We start from the raw sequence: 22,196 nt of genomic DNA, 5'->3' as shown, positions 1-22,196 counted from the left end.
TTTATTAGTATATTAATAAAAAACCTTAATATTTATTTTAACAATGATATACATATATGAAATTTCTCCTTTTCCCTTTATTAATGCAAAGGACAATAAGAATTTTATAAAAATAAAATAAAATATGAATTATAAATTTTTATATATTACAAAGAACACTTGAACCAAATAAGAAAAAAAACTAAATTGAGAAACAAACAAAAAAACTAGTCTTGTAAAAAAAAGTTCAAAATTTAAATTTTATATTGATATACCAAAATTTAATTTTTACTTTCTCTTCTATAAATGCAAAGAACAATAAGAATGTCATTAAATTAAACAATATATGAATTATAAATATGAATAAGAAATATGATATATGAATAAGATGAAATTATAATATGAATAAGAATGTCATTAAATAAAACAAAATATGAATTATTTCTTCATTAAAAAATGAAGAAATACTAACTCAAGTAACTATAATTATAAATTTATAGTTACTTGAGTTAGTCAGAAAAAATTTGAGCAAAAGAGTTCTTAAAAAAAATAACAAACAACATGAAAAGGAAACTCTAAAATTTAAGAATGTTATATTAATTAAATAAAATATGAATTATGAAATATTTGATAAATACAAAAATCATTTTTTAAAAAATGAAAAACTAGTATCAATGGAAACTTTAGTATTTATTTTAACAATAAGTGAAATTTTTCCTTTCCCTTTCATTAATGCAAAGAACAATACGTACGTTATAAAAACTAAACAAACTATGAATGATAAATTTTTTATATAATTTTAAGAGCTCTTGCATTAATAGTTATGAAATAGACTATATCACAAACTGTTTTTATTCTGTAAAAGAAGAAAAAGAAAGTAATAAATTTGATTGAATGAATAACTAACACAGTCAAAATTAAAATTTTATTTAATAACATAATTGAAAAAAGTAGAATTAAATTTTCTATTCTATAACAAACTCACCCTGTTATAATTATAATTTGCTACTGAATATCGTTTATCATCATTCGAATTTCTTCTTTCCATCATGAGCTTTTAACTAGAGTAAAAAATTTAAATAAGAAGTTAATGATTTATAGTGAAGAATTTCAGCACAGAAAACATGTATGCAAATAAATGAAAATTGCAAAAATAATATCTTATGAAATTAGGCAATAGTGTACAGAGGAGAACAATTTCTGAAAAAAGGAGTACAATAATGTTATCTCTGGTATATAATGTTCTATATACATTATACATTATATTATAATAATGTTATCTTTGGAGGGAGTAGAAAACTTATTAAATTAAAAGGAAAAAAAACGGTGGAACTTCATTATTTTTACGAAAATAATTATATTTTATAAAGTAATATATTATAAAACTATTGTATTTTTACACATTTCATTATTATACATAACATTATTTTATGTGTTATTACATTTGTATAAAGATTATATTTAATATTTGAACAAATGCATTCATAAGATTTAAATCCATATTTTAAATTAATTTTAAGTAGATATATACAACGAAAATCATTCTTTTGCAAAAATTAATTATTTCCAACAAAGCATTCTTAAATGTAAAAAATATTTACATTTTATGACCTAAAACATAATTAAATTGGTTTGGAAATCATACTTTATTTTCCATGAAATTTACGTGATAAAAATAAATTTTTTTAAAGAAAATAATACTAATTATCTACATTCAGATTTAAGTTTTAGTATAGCTGCCGTCCGGATTGTGCAGTGGTCGGAGAGCTGACCTCACATCAGAAAAGGCATGGGTGTTCTTTTATCTGTACTATCTGTCCTTACTGTGGGAATAATGTTAGCCCACCTAATATGATGCCCCTGAAAGAGTGACCAACAAATCTACCCTATTGATACCTGAATGACGAGAGTCAATCGGGTGGGTATTGGAGGGAGAAAAAAAGTTTTAGTTTAGTTAGTGGTCGTTTCGATGCCCTCTTTGAACTTCTCTCTGCACTACACTGAAATCGATCAATAATGATAGAACAAATAAGTCAGGTAGTAAGTGTATTGAATAAAATTCAATTTACTAGAAACGTTTGTAGAAAATAAAATAAAAAAAATATTTTTACATTCTTCTGCTTAATTCAAAAAGCAATAAAAGTGGCATTAATTCAAAGGTCACAAATGATTAATGGAGCTCACAACTAAAATAACGTTTAAAATTTTCAGATCCATTTAAAACTAAAAAATTTTCTGTTTTGTTTATGAAATAACGAGGATAATATTCACATAAGGATTTTGGATACATTTGGTAAGCACAATCAAAATCTATTTGTTTTATTATGTTGATATCATGAAATAAAATCAATGTAACAATGTTTTGCTTATAAATTTATAGTTTATTAAAATTGTTACTAGATTATGTTTAATAATTAATGAATATGAAAGTTATTCTTTAATAAACATATATGTAATCAAATTAATTTAAAACATTCTAAATAAGAGTCTTATTTACCATAATAAATTATCTCTGAACTTAAAAAAAAAAAAAAAAAAAAAAAAAAAAGACTTAAATAGAAAAAGAAAAAAAAAGGACTTAAATTACATTTAAGCTTTCTAAATGCACTAAAGTAACAGACAATTATGAAAACTTAATAAATGCCATGTGCAATTAGAATATTTTCTTATTAATACTATTTTCCTCCACAAATAAAAATATTTTATTTAAAGCCAACATATTTTATACTACATCTATATAACACATATGAAAAATGATGAAATAAAATCATTTTTGAAGGGAAAAAATAAATTTGAAAACATATAAAATTTATATTTCCCACCAATATATTAAAAGCATAATTATGAACTAACAGAAATTGGAAAATAATGCAATTTTTAAGAACTAATTTAAGACTGGCTGTGATCAGAATTACAATATATAAATATTCAAAAAGTTATATGCCATGTCTACTTTATTGAACAAACAGAAAACTGTGGATAAAAAAAAATAAATAAATAAATAAATAAATAAATAAATAAAAAAAAAACCTAAAACAAACATTATTAGAAGCATAGGTGATCTAATTAATTTACAACGATCTTAATAAGAGTCTCATTTATAATGGTAAATTACCTTTGAACTTTAAGAAAAGATCCAAATTATTTATTAGTGCATTTAGGGCTTTCGAATTACACTAAATTGGCATACCTTCGAACTTAAGAATAAATGCCTTAAGCTCAACATTGAGATAATTATCTAATGATAACAACCATTTACTTAAACTTACCTTCAACTTGAAAATATTTTATTTAAAGAAAACAAATTTTATTCTACTAATAAAATAATTATGAAATAAAACATTTCAGAAAAGAAAAAATAAATTAATAAATTAAAAATTTTCACCAATATTTAATAAAAAAAAAAGAAAAAAGCATGTAAACAAGAAGGCAATTTATTTAAATCAAAATTATAATTAATTTTGAATCACAATAAGTAATATATTCAATAAGTTTAGGAGTTCCTGTAAATTTTTATTGAATGAAACAGAAAACTATAGATAAAAATATAAAAAAGTTTCAAGATTGAAAAATTTTTTAAAACATAATAAAAAAAAAATGTTAGAACAAATGTTCTAATAACGTTTGTTAACTAAGCATATGTGATCTAATTAATTTAAAATGTTCTTAAAAAGTCTTATTTATATATAATCTTTATAAAAATATTGGAATTACATTTAAGATCTTTCTAAATGCACTAAATTGACAGACCTTAGTCCTCAATATTAGTACAACTTAAGAATAAATGCAATGTGCATTAAGATTTAACAAACAGATAATTATTGCATAATAATTATTAACTTAATTTTTTCCCCTTAACTAGAAAATATTTAATTTAAAGTCAACGCATTGTATGTTACTAATATAATACTTATGAAATAAGATGAACTAAATCGCTTCAGGAAAGAAAAAAATAAATAAGTTTAAATTTACCTCCAATATTTTTTTTTTAAAAAAAAGATGGAAAAAAATACATCAAAACAATAAGGCAATTAAATTTTGTTTAAATCAAAATTAAAATTAACCTAGATACAGAGTAACAATATGTAAATGTTCTTAAAAACGAGCAAAAGTTAACGAGTTTTTGTCTACTTTAGAACTCAAATAGAAAACTAATGTTAAAATAAAAATTATAACGATAAATAAAAAAATATTAGAACAAACGATATTATTAGAACTATGTACAAGAAATCTGAAACCAAACGAAAAGCAACAGCGCCGAAAACGCCCGCCTTTAAAGAGCAAAAGAAATATTAAAATGAAGGCCACAGAGGAGGTGTTTTAGAAATGATTTCAGCAACGAAAGAAAAAGAAATATGCATCTTAAGTAACATTGTTATATAGCAATAAAACATTTTTTTCCCTTTTCATCTTTTAAAAAAAATTTACAAGGTAACGAAAGAAATGTGTTATTTATTTGATGAAATTGTAAATGGAATGCATTTAAAATTCAAAATTGCGAAGAGAATTATTGGTCTAGCATTTTAATGTTACGAAACTGGCGTCGCATTTATGAATTCTTTTGAATAATTCAGTAATTTATCAAGATAAATTTTTATTGTATAGATGAAAAAGTTACGCCAGCTACATACGCACCAAGGCGCGTGTTTATATAATATTCTGTGGAAGCATTTGTAGTTTTGGAAATTATTTTTTTTATAATACCTTCACTCTCAAAAATGTCTAAATATATGCATGTTATAGATTATTTATAGTATTCTTTCTAAAAAAAAAATTTTTTTTTTTTGGCATTTAATTCTTTAAAAGGGTGTAAATGATCCGAAAATCGTAAAAATACCTAATATCAAAATACCATGTTACAGATAACAATATTCTATTAGATAATAAACATTTATATTTTGGTATATGTTTAAAAATGTCCGTATGATTCAAAACTTGTCTAAATATATTTATGCAGATATTACAATATTTTAGGCTATAAGGATCATATATTTTTTAAAATAATTTTGTTAATTATTTACATATGATTCAAGACCCATTTAATATATATTTAATTTGTAGATTAAACATTTCCAAGTCAGACCAATTTAGTAAAAAGATTTCTTGCATATATAGTACAAAGATGTCTTGCAAATATAATAGAAAGCTTTTAATAGCACAATTAATATGAAATACACTAAGTGTTATCAAAGAAATAATTACCCGAATTTCAGCTTTATTTATTTATTTGTTTATTAGTTGGTTTTTACATAAAATAATAAGCATCTGTAAATAAATTTTTATTTATTTATTTATAATTAGAAAACACGTAATTTCTTATAACTTCCAGAATAATTATTAGTAAAAAAGAAACTTGATTCCACAAAAAAAAAAAAAAAAAAAAAAAAAAAAAAAAAAAAAAAAAAAAGCATAAGTGCATTTTTTCCCAAAAATTTGACACCGATGCGAAATTAATAAAATCAACAGTTCAAAAATTTCTACTTATAGATTTTAAACGTAGTAATAAAGCACATTAATAAAGATATCTGGAACAAATAATTTTTTTCAATAATTTGCACGTTTTGAAACTCAAAATTAAGTTTTAAAGAATTTATTACTGGAAATATAATAAAATAATAAAAAACGCAATCGAATATGCAATTTTTCTGCGTCTTACATTAGCGTACGACGGATTTAATACAAATAAAAAATACTTAGAAAAAAAGACTTACATCTGGCTTATCTACAGTTCTCCTGCAAAAAGACTTTGTCAGTATTAGTCCAGGAAGTTTATAATTTTCAATAAAAACTTTCTCACAAACACAATATTAAAGTCATTAATAGTATAGCACAATAAATTCAATTCACGGATGAGCGAAAAAGAATTAAAAAAAAAAAAGAAAGAAAGAAAGCAAAAAAAAAAAAGTAAACTATAATCTCCCTCACAAAAAAAAGCGAAAAATAAAATAACAATCGTACGTAATTTTACTCAACAAATAATGGAAAACACGATGAATTACAATGCAAGGCCGTTTGTTAGCACTGACAAGCTCAATAAAGAATAAATTATACCCTATTCAACACTGCCATCATTTATATAAGAATATAATTCATACTGTATGAGAAATACAAAAAACTGCAACAGATAAATCCAAGATATTTCCTAACTTGAATTACTTTATAAATAATTTAAATAACTTATAGATAAATTGAATTCTTTGATTCAGAAAGAATATCGAGGTAAATACCATATGGGAATCCGCGTCAATTATTTGTTTTGAGGTGCTTTTTATATTTACAGCATCATACACAACATTTCGCATTTCCACACAAAATTTCTATAATTTTCTTTCTTATGAAACTCATCATTTGCTTTCTCGCTATAAAAAATTCAAAATATGAGAAACAAATTGTATGGGGAAAAAATGCGCAGCAGAATTGAATAAAGAATTCCTGCATATCAGCAAGGGAAAGAAGAAAAAAACTTCTAGAAGTCTTTTTTTCCTAAGTTTCAAAATATTTTTCTTTACAAAAATAAATTAATAAATAAAGAAAGAAAGAAAAATAGCGGACGATCTACACTTCTAGATGGTGATTTAAAATTGCGAATTGCGGTGTGAACTCACGACGCCAGAATTACCTAAAATCAATAATTTTCACGCTTCTAATATTAGAAGTAATAAAACTAGATTTTGAATCTACTAAATACTATTAGTAGATTTTAAAAAAAAAATAGTTTTGTTTTACAGGATGCGTAGTCAAATCTTTCAACAAAAAATAAGCACCTTTTCAGTACTTTTCATGCACTCAAAAATATTTTAAAGCACTATATACATTAACAAAATGCTAAATAATTTCCAAAGATTTTACATGATCATGAAAAAATAACTAGCTTCTGACAAAGAATGCTTTTCTTGATTATATTAGCTATTATAAAATGATCAAGAGATTTATCGGTTGAGAGTGCAATAATCTCACCGGACCCTGCTCAGTAGATGCACATGCGGACTCGCAAGTATTTCATCAAACATTTAAAATGATTGGCGCTTTCATACGCTACGGATCGACGGTGCGCCGAAATAGATTGTTGAATGAATTGTGAAAACGTTGAATAGAACAACGTGAAAAGCACACTTTTTCATAATACGTGGTGAAAATCGACATGGTAAAGAAAAAATATCCCATTTTCTAATAGGGAAATTAAGCACTTTTTACCAATACCCAATGAAAAAAGCACCTTTAAAGGCTTTTAAAAAACGAATATCGAAAACAAGCACCTTTAAACACTTTTTAAAAACGCTACGCTCCATGGTTTTATGAAAAATATAGGGAGATTAGGGCCCCTGCCCGATTACCTCGCAATAATTGTTGTTTCTTAGTATAAAATAGTTTTTTCTACATAAGTTGAAATTATTCCTTTAAAATATATGTACTACAAAAAAATTTTGTTTGCTTAAGTTTATGCTCTCCCCTTCCCACGCCACGTCCAATATTTAATTCTTTAAATTAAATGTTATTTTAAGTTAAATTTGATTGATAAATAATATCAATGATGATTCTATTAAGATCAATTAGTGAACAATTTTAAAAAAAATATTAATAACATTTCAAATTAATGACGAATTTGGTGAGTTTGTTACCGTAATTTAATATTTTCGCTTACCAAACAGGCTAATTGCGTAATAAGGTAATGTAAAAGGGTAATTTACGTTATAATAAATAACTCTCTTAGTTTTAAACTTGGAATTAAGAAAACAATCAAAATCAAAAACGAAATAATTACTGAGTAAAATAAGAAAAGTAAATATTAAAATAAAGTAAAATTAAAATTTGGATACAAAAATATTTTACCGGAAATTCCTTTATGACTTTAATTAATTTTATGCTAATGACCACCGAAAAAATTTTGGAAATTAATGTGCAAAAACTTAATCCTACCATGTCACTCCGGGCAATAAAAATGTACCGACAACAATCGAAAACTGTGACACCATTATTAGATTTTAATACAGAGTTGGAAAATTTTTTAAAATTTGTTTTCTTACAGTTATAAATTAATAAATAAAAGTAATAAATAAATAAATTGCAGGCCTTCTAAATCGGACGGTCGCATTCAGATTTAAAATTATGAGTTGCTGTGACAAATCGAAAGATGATATATACAATTAAAAATAATATTTCAAACACTTCTCATTTCCAACAAAGTTTTTTTTTTCCTTTGGAAAAATTATCATTTTAAAAATTGTTTAATTGTTTTCTTACACTTATTAATGGCATCTTTAAGTCTTAAAATAATCTATCTATCTATCTATATATATGAAAAAATCGTGAAGTTTATATTTTGAACGGTTGATTTCAGATGAAGGTTATTTGATATTGTAATTCATGACAACTCCTGACAACAGAAAAATGACCTAAAATCAATTCCACCGCATTTTCACTAATAGGAATAAAAACTAGCACTTTATCATTCGATTAAAAAAAAAAAATCAGCAATAAAATTGCGACTTTACAAAAACTTTAGATATCTATTTTTCTCTCTGTAAATAAGTTTGTTCGACTGTGAAAAATTGAATTTAAATCGAAAGGTAAAACTAACTAAACGATGAAGAAAACCTTGCTGAACACAGAGTAACAAAAATTACATTGATCATCTGAGGAAATTTTACAACAGACTTCAAAAACATGTTTTCGAGATAATGGATTTTGAAGTTAGTGTAACAATCAGAGCAAGGAGGTACTATTAATCATCGCCAGCTTTCATCGAATGGACTTATAATTTTGATACAATTATCTTGAATTAATTTACTTCTAGTAGCCGACTATTGTTACTATTGATTGCTTTTAAAATTGGTGCTGCACAGGTGCCAATTAAGACGTAATCCGTGACGGTATCCGTAATTATTAGGGTTTTTGAGAATTTCCGTAATAATCTGTTTAAAATATGCGTATTTTTTTTAACACTAGAAAGACTGAAACTTAGTATTGCCCAAAAGCAGTCAAAATTACTGCACTGTGAAAGAATAACTAATGTGTAAAGAAATTTGTTTAATTAATTTTTAATATTTTTCATGTTATTTACAGTTATATAACAAGTTATTAGTAAATATTAACAATAAAAAAAATTTACTTCACTTGGAAGAAAAAAAATAATTTATGAATGATTATTTGTACATTTTTTTGCAAATGAAAAAGCAGTCAAAATGACTTCCTTGAGCAATCTTGTGTTAAAATACCTTGAGTTATGAAACTTTGCTATTTGCAACTAACCTACGATGTTTTTCCATTCCAAAATCAATTTTTAAAAAAATTAATAGCAACCGTCGTTTAAAAACAAAAAGATTTGATAGGAACAAGAAATATATAAAAAAATAATAATAAATAAAAGAAATCGATCTTCTCCTTTCTAACAAGCTATTCATAAACCAAATCTTCTCTCCTTAGAAAATTAAAACTAAATTACATAACAACTAAAATTTGAAATCCGGTGAGCAAATATTTTGAATGGTTCAATTAATTACATGATGATAAATGGGCAATAGGGGATAGTTCTAATTTAAACAAAAACACGAACATTGATTCTGGGTAATCAATTTATCTTTAAAATCAAGTATAAAGTTTCAGTATTGTACTATTTTTAAGTTAATGTAAGTGTTACTTATTTTTTTATTTAATAATCATGATCTCACTAATGCAGAATTAAGTAGTATGCATACCTTAAAATTGCACTTATTAGAATTTCGCTAATGCTAACTGTATATGCTTAAGTGCTATTTTGTATGCCTGATTACTGATGGTTAGTTCGAACAGCTGGCACTTAATATAATTCTTTTCTACTTCTTCTGGAATATTAGATGACTCAATTGCCTTTTATTTGAAGGGCAGGACTTTTCACCTTCTTAATGTTTAACTGACCTTGGCAATGAATGCTTCATAAAACTCATCTCCTTTCTTTCCCCCCATAAAAAGCGTCGATTTTATTCAATTTCGTTTTTTTTTTAATAATATTTTTTTTTCTTTTTCAAAATTATAACTTTTTAAAAAAAAATTTAATATTTTTTCCGATTTACTGAGAGAAAATTGGTTAATATATTGGAAACTTTAAAAATTTATTACTTCAATTAACATTTATTTTAAGTTGAATCGTTTTCGAAATATTACAGGAATCAAAATTTTCAACCGAATCTAGTCTAATGAATAAAATGCCTCGTTACGTTAAATGCTATCAAAATTGACGAAATGTTTAATTTCTCTCCCTCCTGAGGAAAAAGTGAACTGACAAATAATATACATTTGATTAACTGTTTAATTAACTGTTAAATTACAACAATTTTAATGAAAACAGACTTTTAACTCTACCAATAAATGCAGTTGTTTAGTAGACTGAAATAAGTTAAAAATTGCACTTTAACTTTAAATACACGATTCCAAAATACTTCGAATTGAAGATTTATTTAAGAACTGTTTAGTTTTTGTAACAAAATATCACACGGTATAAAACTTATATACTCTTTTTCTTTCATCTCTTTTTTTATACGCTTAAAATTTAACTTTCACACAATTTTATCATTATTAAATTATTTAACCATATATCGTGAATGTATTTTCGTAATAAACAGAAAGTAATTTTACATTGCAGAAATATAACAATACGAACTTGGGAAAAATAATGTTAAAAATAAGAAATAGCATATTTTCTTTTCTTTTTTTATTTATTTCTTTTATATTTTTTATCTAAATAACAGTTTGTGAAAGGGATACTTTGTTTGGTTCGAAACCAAGGCGACATATTTTTCAGTGATGTAACCATGACAACCGATTTTCTTAAAAGAAACACCATAAGTGACAATACCATCCTTTGACTGATAGTACTTATAGATGACAATATTACTTTTTTCCTCTTTCAAATCGGATTGGGAAAACATAATAATAGTCGATAAGAGCTTAATATATTTCCCCCCTTTTTAATGTATAGAAACGATGGTTTAAATAGCAATTAATATTTTACAATGCAGGTTTAAAGCTCAACATATATTTAAAAATTACTTATAAAAAATAAGGCCAGAAAAACTAAAATAAATAAAAAATATATAATAAAATGAGAATAAAACCAAAATCGTTTTTGAAATATGGTAAATTATTGATACTGGGTGATACATCAATGTATCGTTAAATATCGAAAGGTCACGGGGTAAAGATATTTTAAAAAGAATTTTCACGAAAAACCATGAATACCATGTCTTCCATGAAAAATCGAATCAATGATAATTACGGACAACAATAATATTGCGATCATTATTGGTCCACAATAAACATCGAATAAGTTAATATAGCGAGTGAGAAATTATCGATTAAGATAATCATCAAATATGATAGTATCGTAAATGTAAACGAATTTTATCTGAGCAACGAAATATTGATCAATGTAAAAATAATGCAAATTACATGAATTGGAAAATATCACGATGTTAAAAAAATTTTTATCACTCAGAATTATTAATCACGATTGACGTAACCAAGAAAAAAAACATCAATAAAATTAAACCAGTTTATGTTGAGGCTACAAAAATAAAGGCGATGATTAATGAAAGATGATTCACTAGATAAATAAACTGGTCTTTGATGATTTTAATAACTCCTTTGCCTTTTTTTTTTTAAACTTTAAAAATTAACCATAGAGAGGAAACTTTTCTGTCTCGCTTTCCTTTAAGAACTGTTTCACAGAACTCTTTGTATTACGGTTAGTAAAACATTCATTATAAATACTGCTTCGAAAGCATGAAGAAAACACAGTAAGAAATGCTTGAAAATAAAATAAAAGAAGTGAATTCCATATTATATACTTTTTTTTTTTAAAGTCAGCCTTCAAGTTTTCTTAGTCTTGCTGTTATCATAGCTGCATGGTCAAGAAGAAACAACAGATAACACAGAGAAATATGCAGAACAATTAAAATGCTCCCGGCCGTGAATGCTTGGAGTCCTAGAAAAAAATCTCAGATTAATATTCGCAGATTTTTTCTTTAAAGAGCTTCTTTAAATATCAAATATGCCGTAGGCTAAATGAAAAAAAAAATCGATTATGGGCAAATTATGTTGGAATTGTTGCTAATTGGAAAAACCTCTAGTAATAATTTATAATCAGTCTGATAATTTTTAGGCCTTCTGCAATGAGTCCACTTTCCTTTAGGCTAATTAGAGAATTTAGAACTCATTGATCAATTAGTCAACTGCTTTAAATGAGTTCTCAGTAATGTAGGCTTTTTTTTAACGAGGTCAGTTAAGTAAAGAGTTATTAAAGCGCCAGCGGAAGACAAAGCTCATTAGTAATAAGCCAAAGGAAATTAAAACTGAGTAATTTTTAGCATATTTTCTAATCATCCTGATAGCATATGGGCTGATTGCAATAAGCCTAAAAATATCAGACTGAATAGTAACACTAGAGATTTCCCCAATTAGCCCACTGCATGGCAAAATAATAACGATTCAATTAGACCGAGCCGTGGTGGCTCAGGAGCATTCGCCTTCCAATGAAGTGAACCGGGTTCGAATTCCAACGATGACTGATTGATACGAATTTTGTACCCGGCTCGCACTGACCGTAGTGCTTACTTAAAATATCCGTAGTCGTAGACAGATCAAGGGTTCGAGTCCCCTTGCCGTCAGGCTAACCATGGGAGGTTTCCGTGGTTTTCCTCCCCATGTAACGCAAATGCCAGTTAGCTCCATCAAAAAGTCCTCCACGAAAGCAAATTTCTCATTGTCTTCTGGATTGGGCTCAGAAGAACAAAGTTACGGAGTTGAACATCAATAGTCGTAAACCAAAAACTAGGTCGGCTGTTCAATGACGGTTAACGACATGTAAATACTAAAAAGGAAATCTTTTTATTTTAAATTTAATAGCTTAAGATAGATTTCATTTTCGAAAAAAACGAGAACATCAGCATGAGTAGTTTAAAAAATAAATCGCCAACACTTACTCATAAACTAAGGAATACTGGGCTAATTGTGACAAAACTACGATATACTTTAAAACCAATTAGGAATATGATGGAACAATTCTTAAAAACGCATCTTTTATTTTATTTTAATATTGATATGCATGTAATAGTACCAATAGACCAGTGGGTACCAATAAAAACCTTGTCACACTTTAAATTTCACAGGTTTACGTAGAACCATTTCCTTTTTTAAATTTCCCTGTTCAATTGGTTTCTGTTTTGCTTTTCTATAGATTTCAGTGTTACAAATTTTAAGAAACCACTCAATACGGAAGATTCTTCTTTAATTGGTGTTAATAAATATTTGAAGTTTTTTGATGTCATTTTTATATGGCTCAGATACATAGAGTATGTCAGATTTATTATAAGTATTGAAAATTCTAATTTTGGTTGAATTTTTATGTTTTTGTTTTTCCAGAGTTTATAATATATTACTTTGGTCACACTTCCACACGCGAATGTACACTCGTGAAACGTGATGTTATTTCAAAGGAAGGGAACGATATTTTCGATATGTGCTTAATTTCTTAGGGGAAACAAAATAGCATTAAACAATTTTAAAAATTTCAAGTATTTGATAATTTCACAATTCTTAAATTAAATATTCGCTGTCGAGAAAGGCATAAAAAGTTGAAAGTTAAATGAACAAATTTAAAAATTAAAAAAAATTGGGGGAGTAACAAACTGGCTTATGTAAACATGAATAAATATTTATTAATTATCCCCTTACATTTAACGTAAGCTTGTCTCCTTAAAGTATTGAAGTAGTTACTATAATTCCAAAGTAGTTTGTAGTCACTTCATTAAAAACACGTAGTTATAGTTAACAGGGTGCGTAGCCAAATTATTCAACAAAAAATAAGCACTTTTCAAGCACTCATATCATATTTTTAAGCACTTTAAAAGAATATCAGAATTAATAAGGGTTGGAAGGTTTTTTACAATTGACGGGTTTATCTTGTTTCAACTGGCATGCAAAAAAATAAAAATAAAAATATTTTGGCATTGTTTTTGACAATTGTCAAAAATCATGAAATTTTGAATCTTATAAACGAATGGCGTTTTCATGCGCTACGGACTGACAACAAGCCAAAATAGATTGGGGTTGAATTAATTGTGAAAACGTTGAATCGAACAATCTGAACTGTATCTTTTTGGATAATTCGAAGCGAAAATCAACAAAGTAAAGGAAAAATCTCATTTTGAAATAGAGAAAATTAAGCACTTTTTAAAAATACACAATACACAAATGCCTTTAAGGGCTTTTAAAAAACGAAAATCAAAAATAAGCACCTATAAGCACTTTTTAAAAACGCTACGCACCCTGGTTAACTACATTTGTTACAAAGTAGTTGTAGTAATCTACAAGAACAATGTAGTTTTCCGACCACTGTTCTTTCTATAACATCGGCCAAATCCTCCAAACCGAAGAGGTTGTTATTGGAAATGGGGTGGGATGAAAGAAAGACAAGATATGGGAAGAACCTAATTTCGATCGTTAAACTTCAATAAACTGTTCAGAACGGATGTTACAATAAGCATTAAAATAACATTACATCAATATAGAATAGTAAAATTAAGAGTCCTACTAATGAGTGTGAACAGAATTATGAATTTAAAATGACGCTTCATAGAGCTAGAAATTTGAAGACCTATAAAAAAGGAAGCTTCAGTGAAAATCGGCCACTAAATTATAGAAAATGTTGTTTTCATATTGATGAGTAGCGAACGAGGAACGATTTAAACGGTTAACCATCTGTTTCATTTGTTGACGGAAATGGCAGCTGATTAACTCACAGCAGATGTTTTAAGCCTAATCCTGAAGAATAAATACTATATCTTGTATTTATTCTTTGGGTACTTACAAACGACAAGATTTTTGTTTTTAATAAGTTCTTTTACGAATAAATAAATAAAAAAATATTATTCGTTTGTTTTATACACACTAAAAACTATAATGCAAATAAAGCAAGCAGGATAAGCCATTTGTTTAATAATAGCTGCACAACATAACGTTCTATTTTGAGATGAAGCTAATTTAGACCACAAAATAACAGAGTGAATAATGAAGTGTGAAAAACGAATACATTATAAGAATACAGCAAATTCTTTTAAAATAGTTTTAAGAGTTTTGTATGAATATAAGAGCGAAGTTTTGTATTAATATATATATTTTTTTTTAATCGAATAATTTCGGGCCGCATAAGGTCTACTGGCATGACATCCTTGAACATTCTCACATTAATTCCGATGTCCCGATTTTCAATATTTTGTATAGTAATGAGTGTCGTATATAATCGACTGGAAAACTAATTAAAAAATAAAAATTATAATTAACAAATTTATAAACCTGCCTGAAAACGTAGTTTCTTTTGAAAAAGACGAATATACTCGCAAAACACGCAATGTAATATGCAGGAAAACAATCAAAATCTTCAATTATTTTGCATTCCTTTAAAATAAAGTATCACAATCGTATTAATCGAAATATCTAAGTGTAAATTAATAATTACACCCATTTATCACTTTCCTTTTAGATATAGTGAAAAGCTAAGCAAGAAAAATGACTAAATTCTATATCAGGGTTCCCACTCTATGATGAGATTGAAATTCAAGGACTTTCCAGGACTTTTCAAGGACCTCAACAANTCTATATAACTAACACTCGAACTAATGACAAAATTTGAAAGAATAATTTAAAAGAAATTAATCTTAAAAAAAAGTATTTCCGTTAGCATATAATGTGGGTTTAAGAACCTTAAAAATAAAACAGAATCAGCATAAATAAATTTCAAGTATACATACCACATAAAAATGTCCCCAACTCTTTGCCAGATCAATGATAACGACCTTCGATTAATCAATCAATCACGTTAATATTTTTTTTTTCACTTATATATAGTAAAGGTCTGGGGAAAGGGTATATTTTTTCGAGCAGGATGTCTGCAAGCTTCAATCTAAAATGCATAGTAATATCCTGTGACTAATGAAACTCTTTCCCTAGGATGATAAAAGAATATTTGGCCGTGACAAATGAGAAAGTTATAAATTCCTCATAATGAAAAACCGGATATTTACTTCGGAAATTAGCTAAAAATATAATTACCTTCCAGAAAAATCACTTGATATTTATCTGTTATAAGGAAAGAAAAAATAAGAACATAACTTTTTTATTAGAATAGTATGAGGAATTTAACTATTAATAAACAGAGAATGATTTATCACAAGGCCTTAAAGGTCCGGGCCTAGGGTCCTCATATGTTTAGAGGCTGCCTAAATGTTACAAATATTTATTTTTTCGTATAAGAATTGATTATTAAAATTATGAGTTAACAAAAATTATAATAAAAAAAGCACAAATTTACTAATATAACATAATGTGATGGTGTTATAATAAGTTAAAAACCATTTTGTACATGTAAATTTGAGGAGCGGTAGGGCTCTCAACAGCTCTGTGCTGAGGGCCCTCGGATTTCTAAATCAAGCCCTGTTAATAAACAACTTGCCTGGCAAAATACAGATAGTGGTAATATTTATAGAAATCCAATGAAATTCCTATAACCCCAATAGTGAAGCGTTCTTAAAAGCTCTCTCGTTACGGGAAATAAAACCGCCACTTGTTGTGCTTTAAATACAAAGCAAAGTTAAAATTCTAAACTATGCGAACGGTGAAAGGAGAAAAGTATATTACCCTGAATAACTTTATTTATAATAATCGGATTTTCAGAAACTAAATGATAGTCTTATTGGATTAAAAGGGTTGACCATAAGTATACCAATCAATTAGTGATAACAATTAAGTTACGAAAACAGACACTTTCCATGACATAATTATATTTTCTCTGAAAAATAATTTTTTGTTGTTGACGTATTTGGATTTTAGACTATTAAAATAATGGGAGATAAACGCAATCCAAAAAATATGGTCCTGATAGAGTTTAATGAGGAGAGTGGGCCTTTAATGACTTTTTGTGTACTTCGCAATCCTATGAAAACTTTAATCGGATTTATACAACTTTGCACACAGTTATAAAATTTGTTTTCCAAAGATGATTCCATAAATAAAAACTATTTGTAATAATTATTTTTATTAATAAAGGTTGAAAAAATTGTGAATTAGGGACCATCTAAATATGATGTCAGTTTTTTCAACGTCTATGCCGTTTTTACGAACTGTCACACATCATACCAACTGCACACCTTAACACAAGCTATATTGCATAAACAAATATTTGGCAGAAGCAATACATGACAAACATTTCAATTTAGGAAGGAAAAAAAAAACTGCGTTTCAATGAAATTTGCCACCATAACAATATTATTTGCATGTGAATTTAATTTCATGAAAAAGATATAAAAATAGTCCCATAAAAAATATTCAACCTACTGATTTTAAAAGTTTTTAATTTTACTAAAATAATAGAAGTCACACTTCATATTACCCCTCCTTCCTCTTTGTCATAAGCTACCAAAATTACACGAATCTCCTTGTCATAAACTACCAAATTTCATAAACACCTAGCATTATTTGGAAGGCCCCTAATAAGGTTTACAATTTTTGAAGCAATATAATTTGGTAAAATAAAAAGTTTGAAAGAAATCGGTGAAACAATTCTTAATGAGAAATAAAAAAAAAATTAAGCTCATTATGATTTTGCTATTCGAACATCTTCAGCAGGCTGTCTATTGGGACCATATTTTTCAAGTTGCACTTCGTCCATATTTGTCATGTATTTTGAAGGTCAAAAACCCAAATGCGTATGTGTAATCAGAGAAAAAAGAATTAACTATGTTTACTCGAAAAAAGGTATGTTTACTTAGAGAAGATATGTTTTTGTGTCTGTTCCACAACTTCATTTGTAGTTACACTAATTAATTAGTATATTAGATCAACCCTTTAAATCAATAAGATTGGCACGTTTCTGGAAAATACGACATTAGAACTAAGAAATTCGGATGATCTTTCGGGCGGAGTTGAAATATCGGTAATTGAGTTATCTTCTAGAAATCCGTTTTTATCAAAATTCATACAGTAAACCCTTATTTTTGAGTACACGCGTACACAAACTATACATTTAAAGCTTCCAAAAGAAATAATTCGTAATTATTTTTTTCAATTATGAAAGGCGTTATTATAAAAGAAAAATGAAAAAATACTAAACAAATTTACGAAGAGAGCCTAAACCACCCCTCTTGCCTGTCCTCTCTTCATCTACCAATCAAATAATTCGTAATTGTTCTAGTTGGGGGGTCTTTTTTGGGGCTAGGAAATAGCCTCTTTACTTTCTTTCAACAGTTTAGGGGTTAAATAGCCTTGGGGTCTTCTATTGTGGTTGATTTCTTTAGAATGAGTTGGGATAGAAGACTTTTTCTTTAAAATTTTCTTATCTTTTTAATTTTTATTTATTTATTTATTATTATAATTTATTTTTCGAAAGTACTTAATTGTCACATTTTAAAAAGAGTAGTTATAAATGTAGTTAACTACAAAAAAAAAATAATAATTGTCTCTGACCACAGAGAACATTAAAATATTTTTTTATTACAGATAAAATTAAAAACCTACCATAATTTAATTTTTATTAAGATAAATTAAACAAAACCTCAAATTACTTTAAATTTCAATTGATATTGTTCTTAATACACGCAAGAACAAGAATACAATTTACACAAAAAATTCAGCCATTAAAGGCAAAACTAAAAACTTTCTTGTGTTCTCTTAATATAATCCTAACTTAAAACCAAAGATAGATTCAAACTCAGTAACTATGTCCACAAACAAACGAGCCGTTGCATAATTTAAGTTCCAACAGCTAATTAGCATAAATAAACTTCCCACGAAACAGCATCCACGTTCCCAAAATTCAATGACCGGTCACACAGGAACAATTTTTCCATTGACCTAGACATTCTCCTTTCTACACGTGTTTGCTCCAGTTTTGCATATGCATGACGAACTTTTTTGCTTGTTTTATTCACCTTGGAATCACTTTTTTAAAAAAAGAGGAAGAAAAAAAGCGTGCGAAAAATAATGGCGCGTTTTAAAGTGCGCAGAGAGTAAGAAAATGCGCTAAAAAAAGCAAAAGTGATTCAATTCCTTTCCAAGGAGTGAGAAAACAAACAAACGGAATCGTGATTGAATTCCGATCTCGGCGGCAACTGAATCATCATGTTAAATGGGCTTTTCCTCCTCTTGTTTCAAGGAATCGAGATAATAAAAAGGAGGAAAAACACATCTTTTTATTTGGCACACATTCTATACGCGGAATTCACGAGATTTCGTGAATTTCTTGGAACGGTGAGACTGTTTTGAATTGTCTTCTTGTTAAAGGAAAGGAAAGGTTTATTTCTGAAAGATATAAGTTTGGGAGGGTTATTTAATGAACGCAATGTTTTCAAACAACTCTAGATGATTTTGTTTTCAATTTTTTAAAAAAAAACTCAATTTTGCAGGAAAATTTGTGAACCCGCATGGCTTGCCTTACTTTTCAAAAAATAAATTCAGTGAAGGAAAAAAAAAAAAAATGAGACGACTTTTTTGGAGGGAAGGGGAAATAAATGAATATATAATTTAGGATTCCCTAATTTTTGTTTTTACACTCCTTTCATAGAAAAATGCGAAGCATCTTGGCAAAACGGATTATCTTCATGAGGCCTATAAACAGGGTGCTTAGCCAAATTATTTAACCAAAAAAATAAGCACTTTTCAAGCACTCAAAAAATATTTTTAAGCTCTTGGAACAAATATCATAATTAGGCAGGGTTGGAAAATTTTCTACAATTAACGGTTTTATCTTGTTTTAACCATCATGCTAAAAAAAAAAAAAAAAAAAAAAAAAAAAAAAAACATTTGGCATATCTTTTGACAATTGTCAAAAATCATTAAATTTTGAATCATGTAACGCTTACCATGTAATTTTGAATCATACGCTACGGACTGATAAAACGCCGAAATAGATTGTGGGTGAATTAATTGTGACAACGTTGAATGGAACAATGTGAACAGTGTCTTGCAGCATAATTCGAAGCGAAAATCAACATAGTAGAAGAAAAATGTCATTTTGAATAAGGGAAAATTAGGCACTTTTTAAAAACACCCAATGGAAAAAGAACCTTTAAGGGCTTTTATAAAACGAAAATAAGCACCTTTAAGCACTTTTTAAAAACGCTACGCACCCTGATAAATATATATGAGAGATAGCGAGTAAGCTACGATATTGTCATACGTTTACCTTGTTTTTCACCCCTCAGCGATAATGTGATTTGTAGAAAAAATTCTACGCATGCGCTGAGAAGCGTTATTAACGCTCATATAGAGAGATTATATGTTAGAGACAGCGAGTGTTCGTTTCGGTATTAAAGAGATTTAGCATATTTCGCGCTGAGAAGCTCAGGAAGCGTTGAGTTAATGTAAATCGAAACGCTTTAAACTGAGTAACTGAAAACAAAGCTTTTATAGAGAAATTATATGCTAGAAACAGCGAGTATTTGTTTCGCACTTATAGAAATTTGGCATAGGAATTATGTAACATTAACCTTGTTTTCGACATCTCATCGATTATGAGATAGTAAAGAAACTTTCACGCATGCGCTTAGAAGCTCAAGAAGGGTTCAAGTTATTGAAAACATTAACGCTTATATAGAGAAATTATATATTAGAGATAGAGAGTATTTGATTCGGCATTAAAAAGATTTAGAAATAGGATTTGTCCTTACGTAACCTTGTTTTCTACCTCTCAGCCCTAATGCGATTTAAAGGAAAATTTTCGCGACCGCGCTATGAAGCTCGGGGAGCGTTGTGTTAATGCAAACTGTAATGCATTACAAAATCTCGCTATTGGGTACTTGCACTTTAAGAAGATCACAATACCCACACGTGTGACTTATGACGTCAGCTCCAGCTGATCGCTTATAAGCAAAATGGCGAATTAATGTTGAGCTAAGTTTCTCCACATAAGTCAGAATATTAATTAACGTAAACTTGATTAAAGTTATCGCACATCGAATTTGTGGAAATATAATTCTTTCTCGTCTACGTCTTTTACTTAACTTAGATTTATGTAATTTATTGAAACAGAGATAAATAAAACAATAACTGTTTTTTATTGTTTTATCGTAACTGTGATATATTTTTTGTTTTGTGTACTACCTGGCAACTTCGATGCAAAATTAGTTAATGGTCTACACGACTTCATGCTTGTTTTAGTGTTAAGTAAGAAATAAGTCATAAAAGAATTGAAATCTTGACGAAAGAATCTTTGTGCAAGAATATAGAATGTGTCACTCAAGAAAATTGATATTTGAAGGGCTTGGCTTACTCGAAATAGAATGGAAAGAACAGTTGCAAACGTAAACAAATGCCACGTTTCAACAACCAATCTGGATCGATATACCTACACTACGACACTTGCAGGCATCCCATTGATTAATAGTGGCAAGTTAATACCTTTAAAAATCGTAATCAGTTCAATATTTCCAGGCGAAGACGCCAAAGTGACTCCAATTGGCTTCTCGCTTAACTCATATTTTTTTTTTGGGGGGGGGGNTTTTTTTTTTGGGGGGGGGGGTGGATTAGCAGGAACGGACTTTGCTTTTTCCCCTAAATTTTGAGATGGGGTGAAATTTTATTTTTATTTTTAAAGGTTTAAAATTAAATATTTCTCGTAAGCAGCATGAGGTGAAAATTACACCAAAAGCAATTTATTTATCCTTTAAACTCTATACTGGATTATATTTTAATGCGTTTTACATAAACACGAACATTAAAATTTCTATAGAAAGGTTTTTTGAAAATAAACACGAAAATCAACCAAAAAGACCAAATAGATTTTAAAAATCTTTTATATTAATTTTTTTTTAAAAAAAATTTGATTTTAAACTATCTAAATTGTGATGTTTTGGACCAACGCTAAGTAAGAAAGGGCTAAGAAAATTTAGAATATATTAAGTATAAAATTTTAAATATTTTCTTTTTTTAGATTTGACATATTGCGAACATTACATAGAACATTGCATCAATTAGCATACATATAATACCAAGCATATTATTTCAAATTTTCCTGTAATCATGTAACTGAAATTTTAAAAAAAATTTACGTGTCTTAGAAAAATTCTTTCATAGATAAAGAAAGAATATTAATTGAAGCTGAAACATTTAAATTGCCAAAGGTGTATGTTTTCCACATTCATAATTTTATATTTACGTCAATAAGTAAGAACGTCTTTAATTATACATTAGCC

The 22,196-nt window shown here is 27.5% G+C and overlaps 1 protein-coding gene across 4 annotated transcripts in view; it reads right to left on the bottom strand.

The window, feature by feature from the left end:
- Positions 1 to 22,196, bottom strand: part of LOC107447835 (band 3 anion transport protein) — a 102,421-nt gene that overhangs the window by 47,993 nt on the left and 32,232 nt on the right. Inside the window, exons 1-3 of one of the 4 annotated variants that reach the window (XM_043041230.2) lie at positions 15,762 to 15,940; positions 11,802 to 11,938; positions 965 to 1,040 (exon numbers count right to left, since the gene is read on the bottom strand). In XM_043041230.2, coding sequence (XP_042897164.1) covers positions 965 to 1,030 — 66 coding nt within the window. In that variant the 5' untranslated portion in view covers positions 1,031 to 1,040; positions 11,802 to 11,938; positions 15,762 to 15,940. Of the gene's footprint in view, positions 1 to 964; positions 1,041 to 11,801; positions 11,939 to 15,761; positions 15,941 to 22,196 lie in introns of those variants that run through there. The other 3 variants (XM_071183180.1, XM_071183182.1, XM_043041229.2) reach the window with 3 other exon arrangements.

This window comes from Parasteatoda tepidariorum, chromosome 7 (assembly GCF_043381705.1).
Source record: "Parasteatoda tepidariorum isolate YZ-2023 chromosome 7, CAS_Ptep_4.0, whole genome shotgun sequence".
Classification (NCBI taxonomy): Eukaryota; Metazoa; Arthropoda; class Arachnida; order Araneae; family Theridiidae; genus Parasteatoda; species Parasteatoda tepidariorum.
The sequence above is the reverse complement of the archived record's forward strand: the minus strand, read 5'-3'. Positions and strand labels throughout refer to the sequence as shown.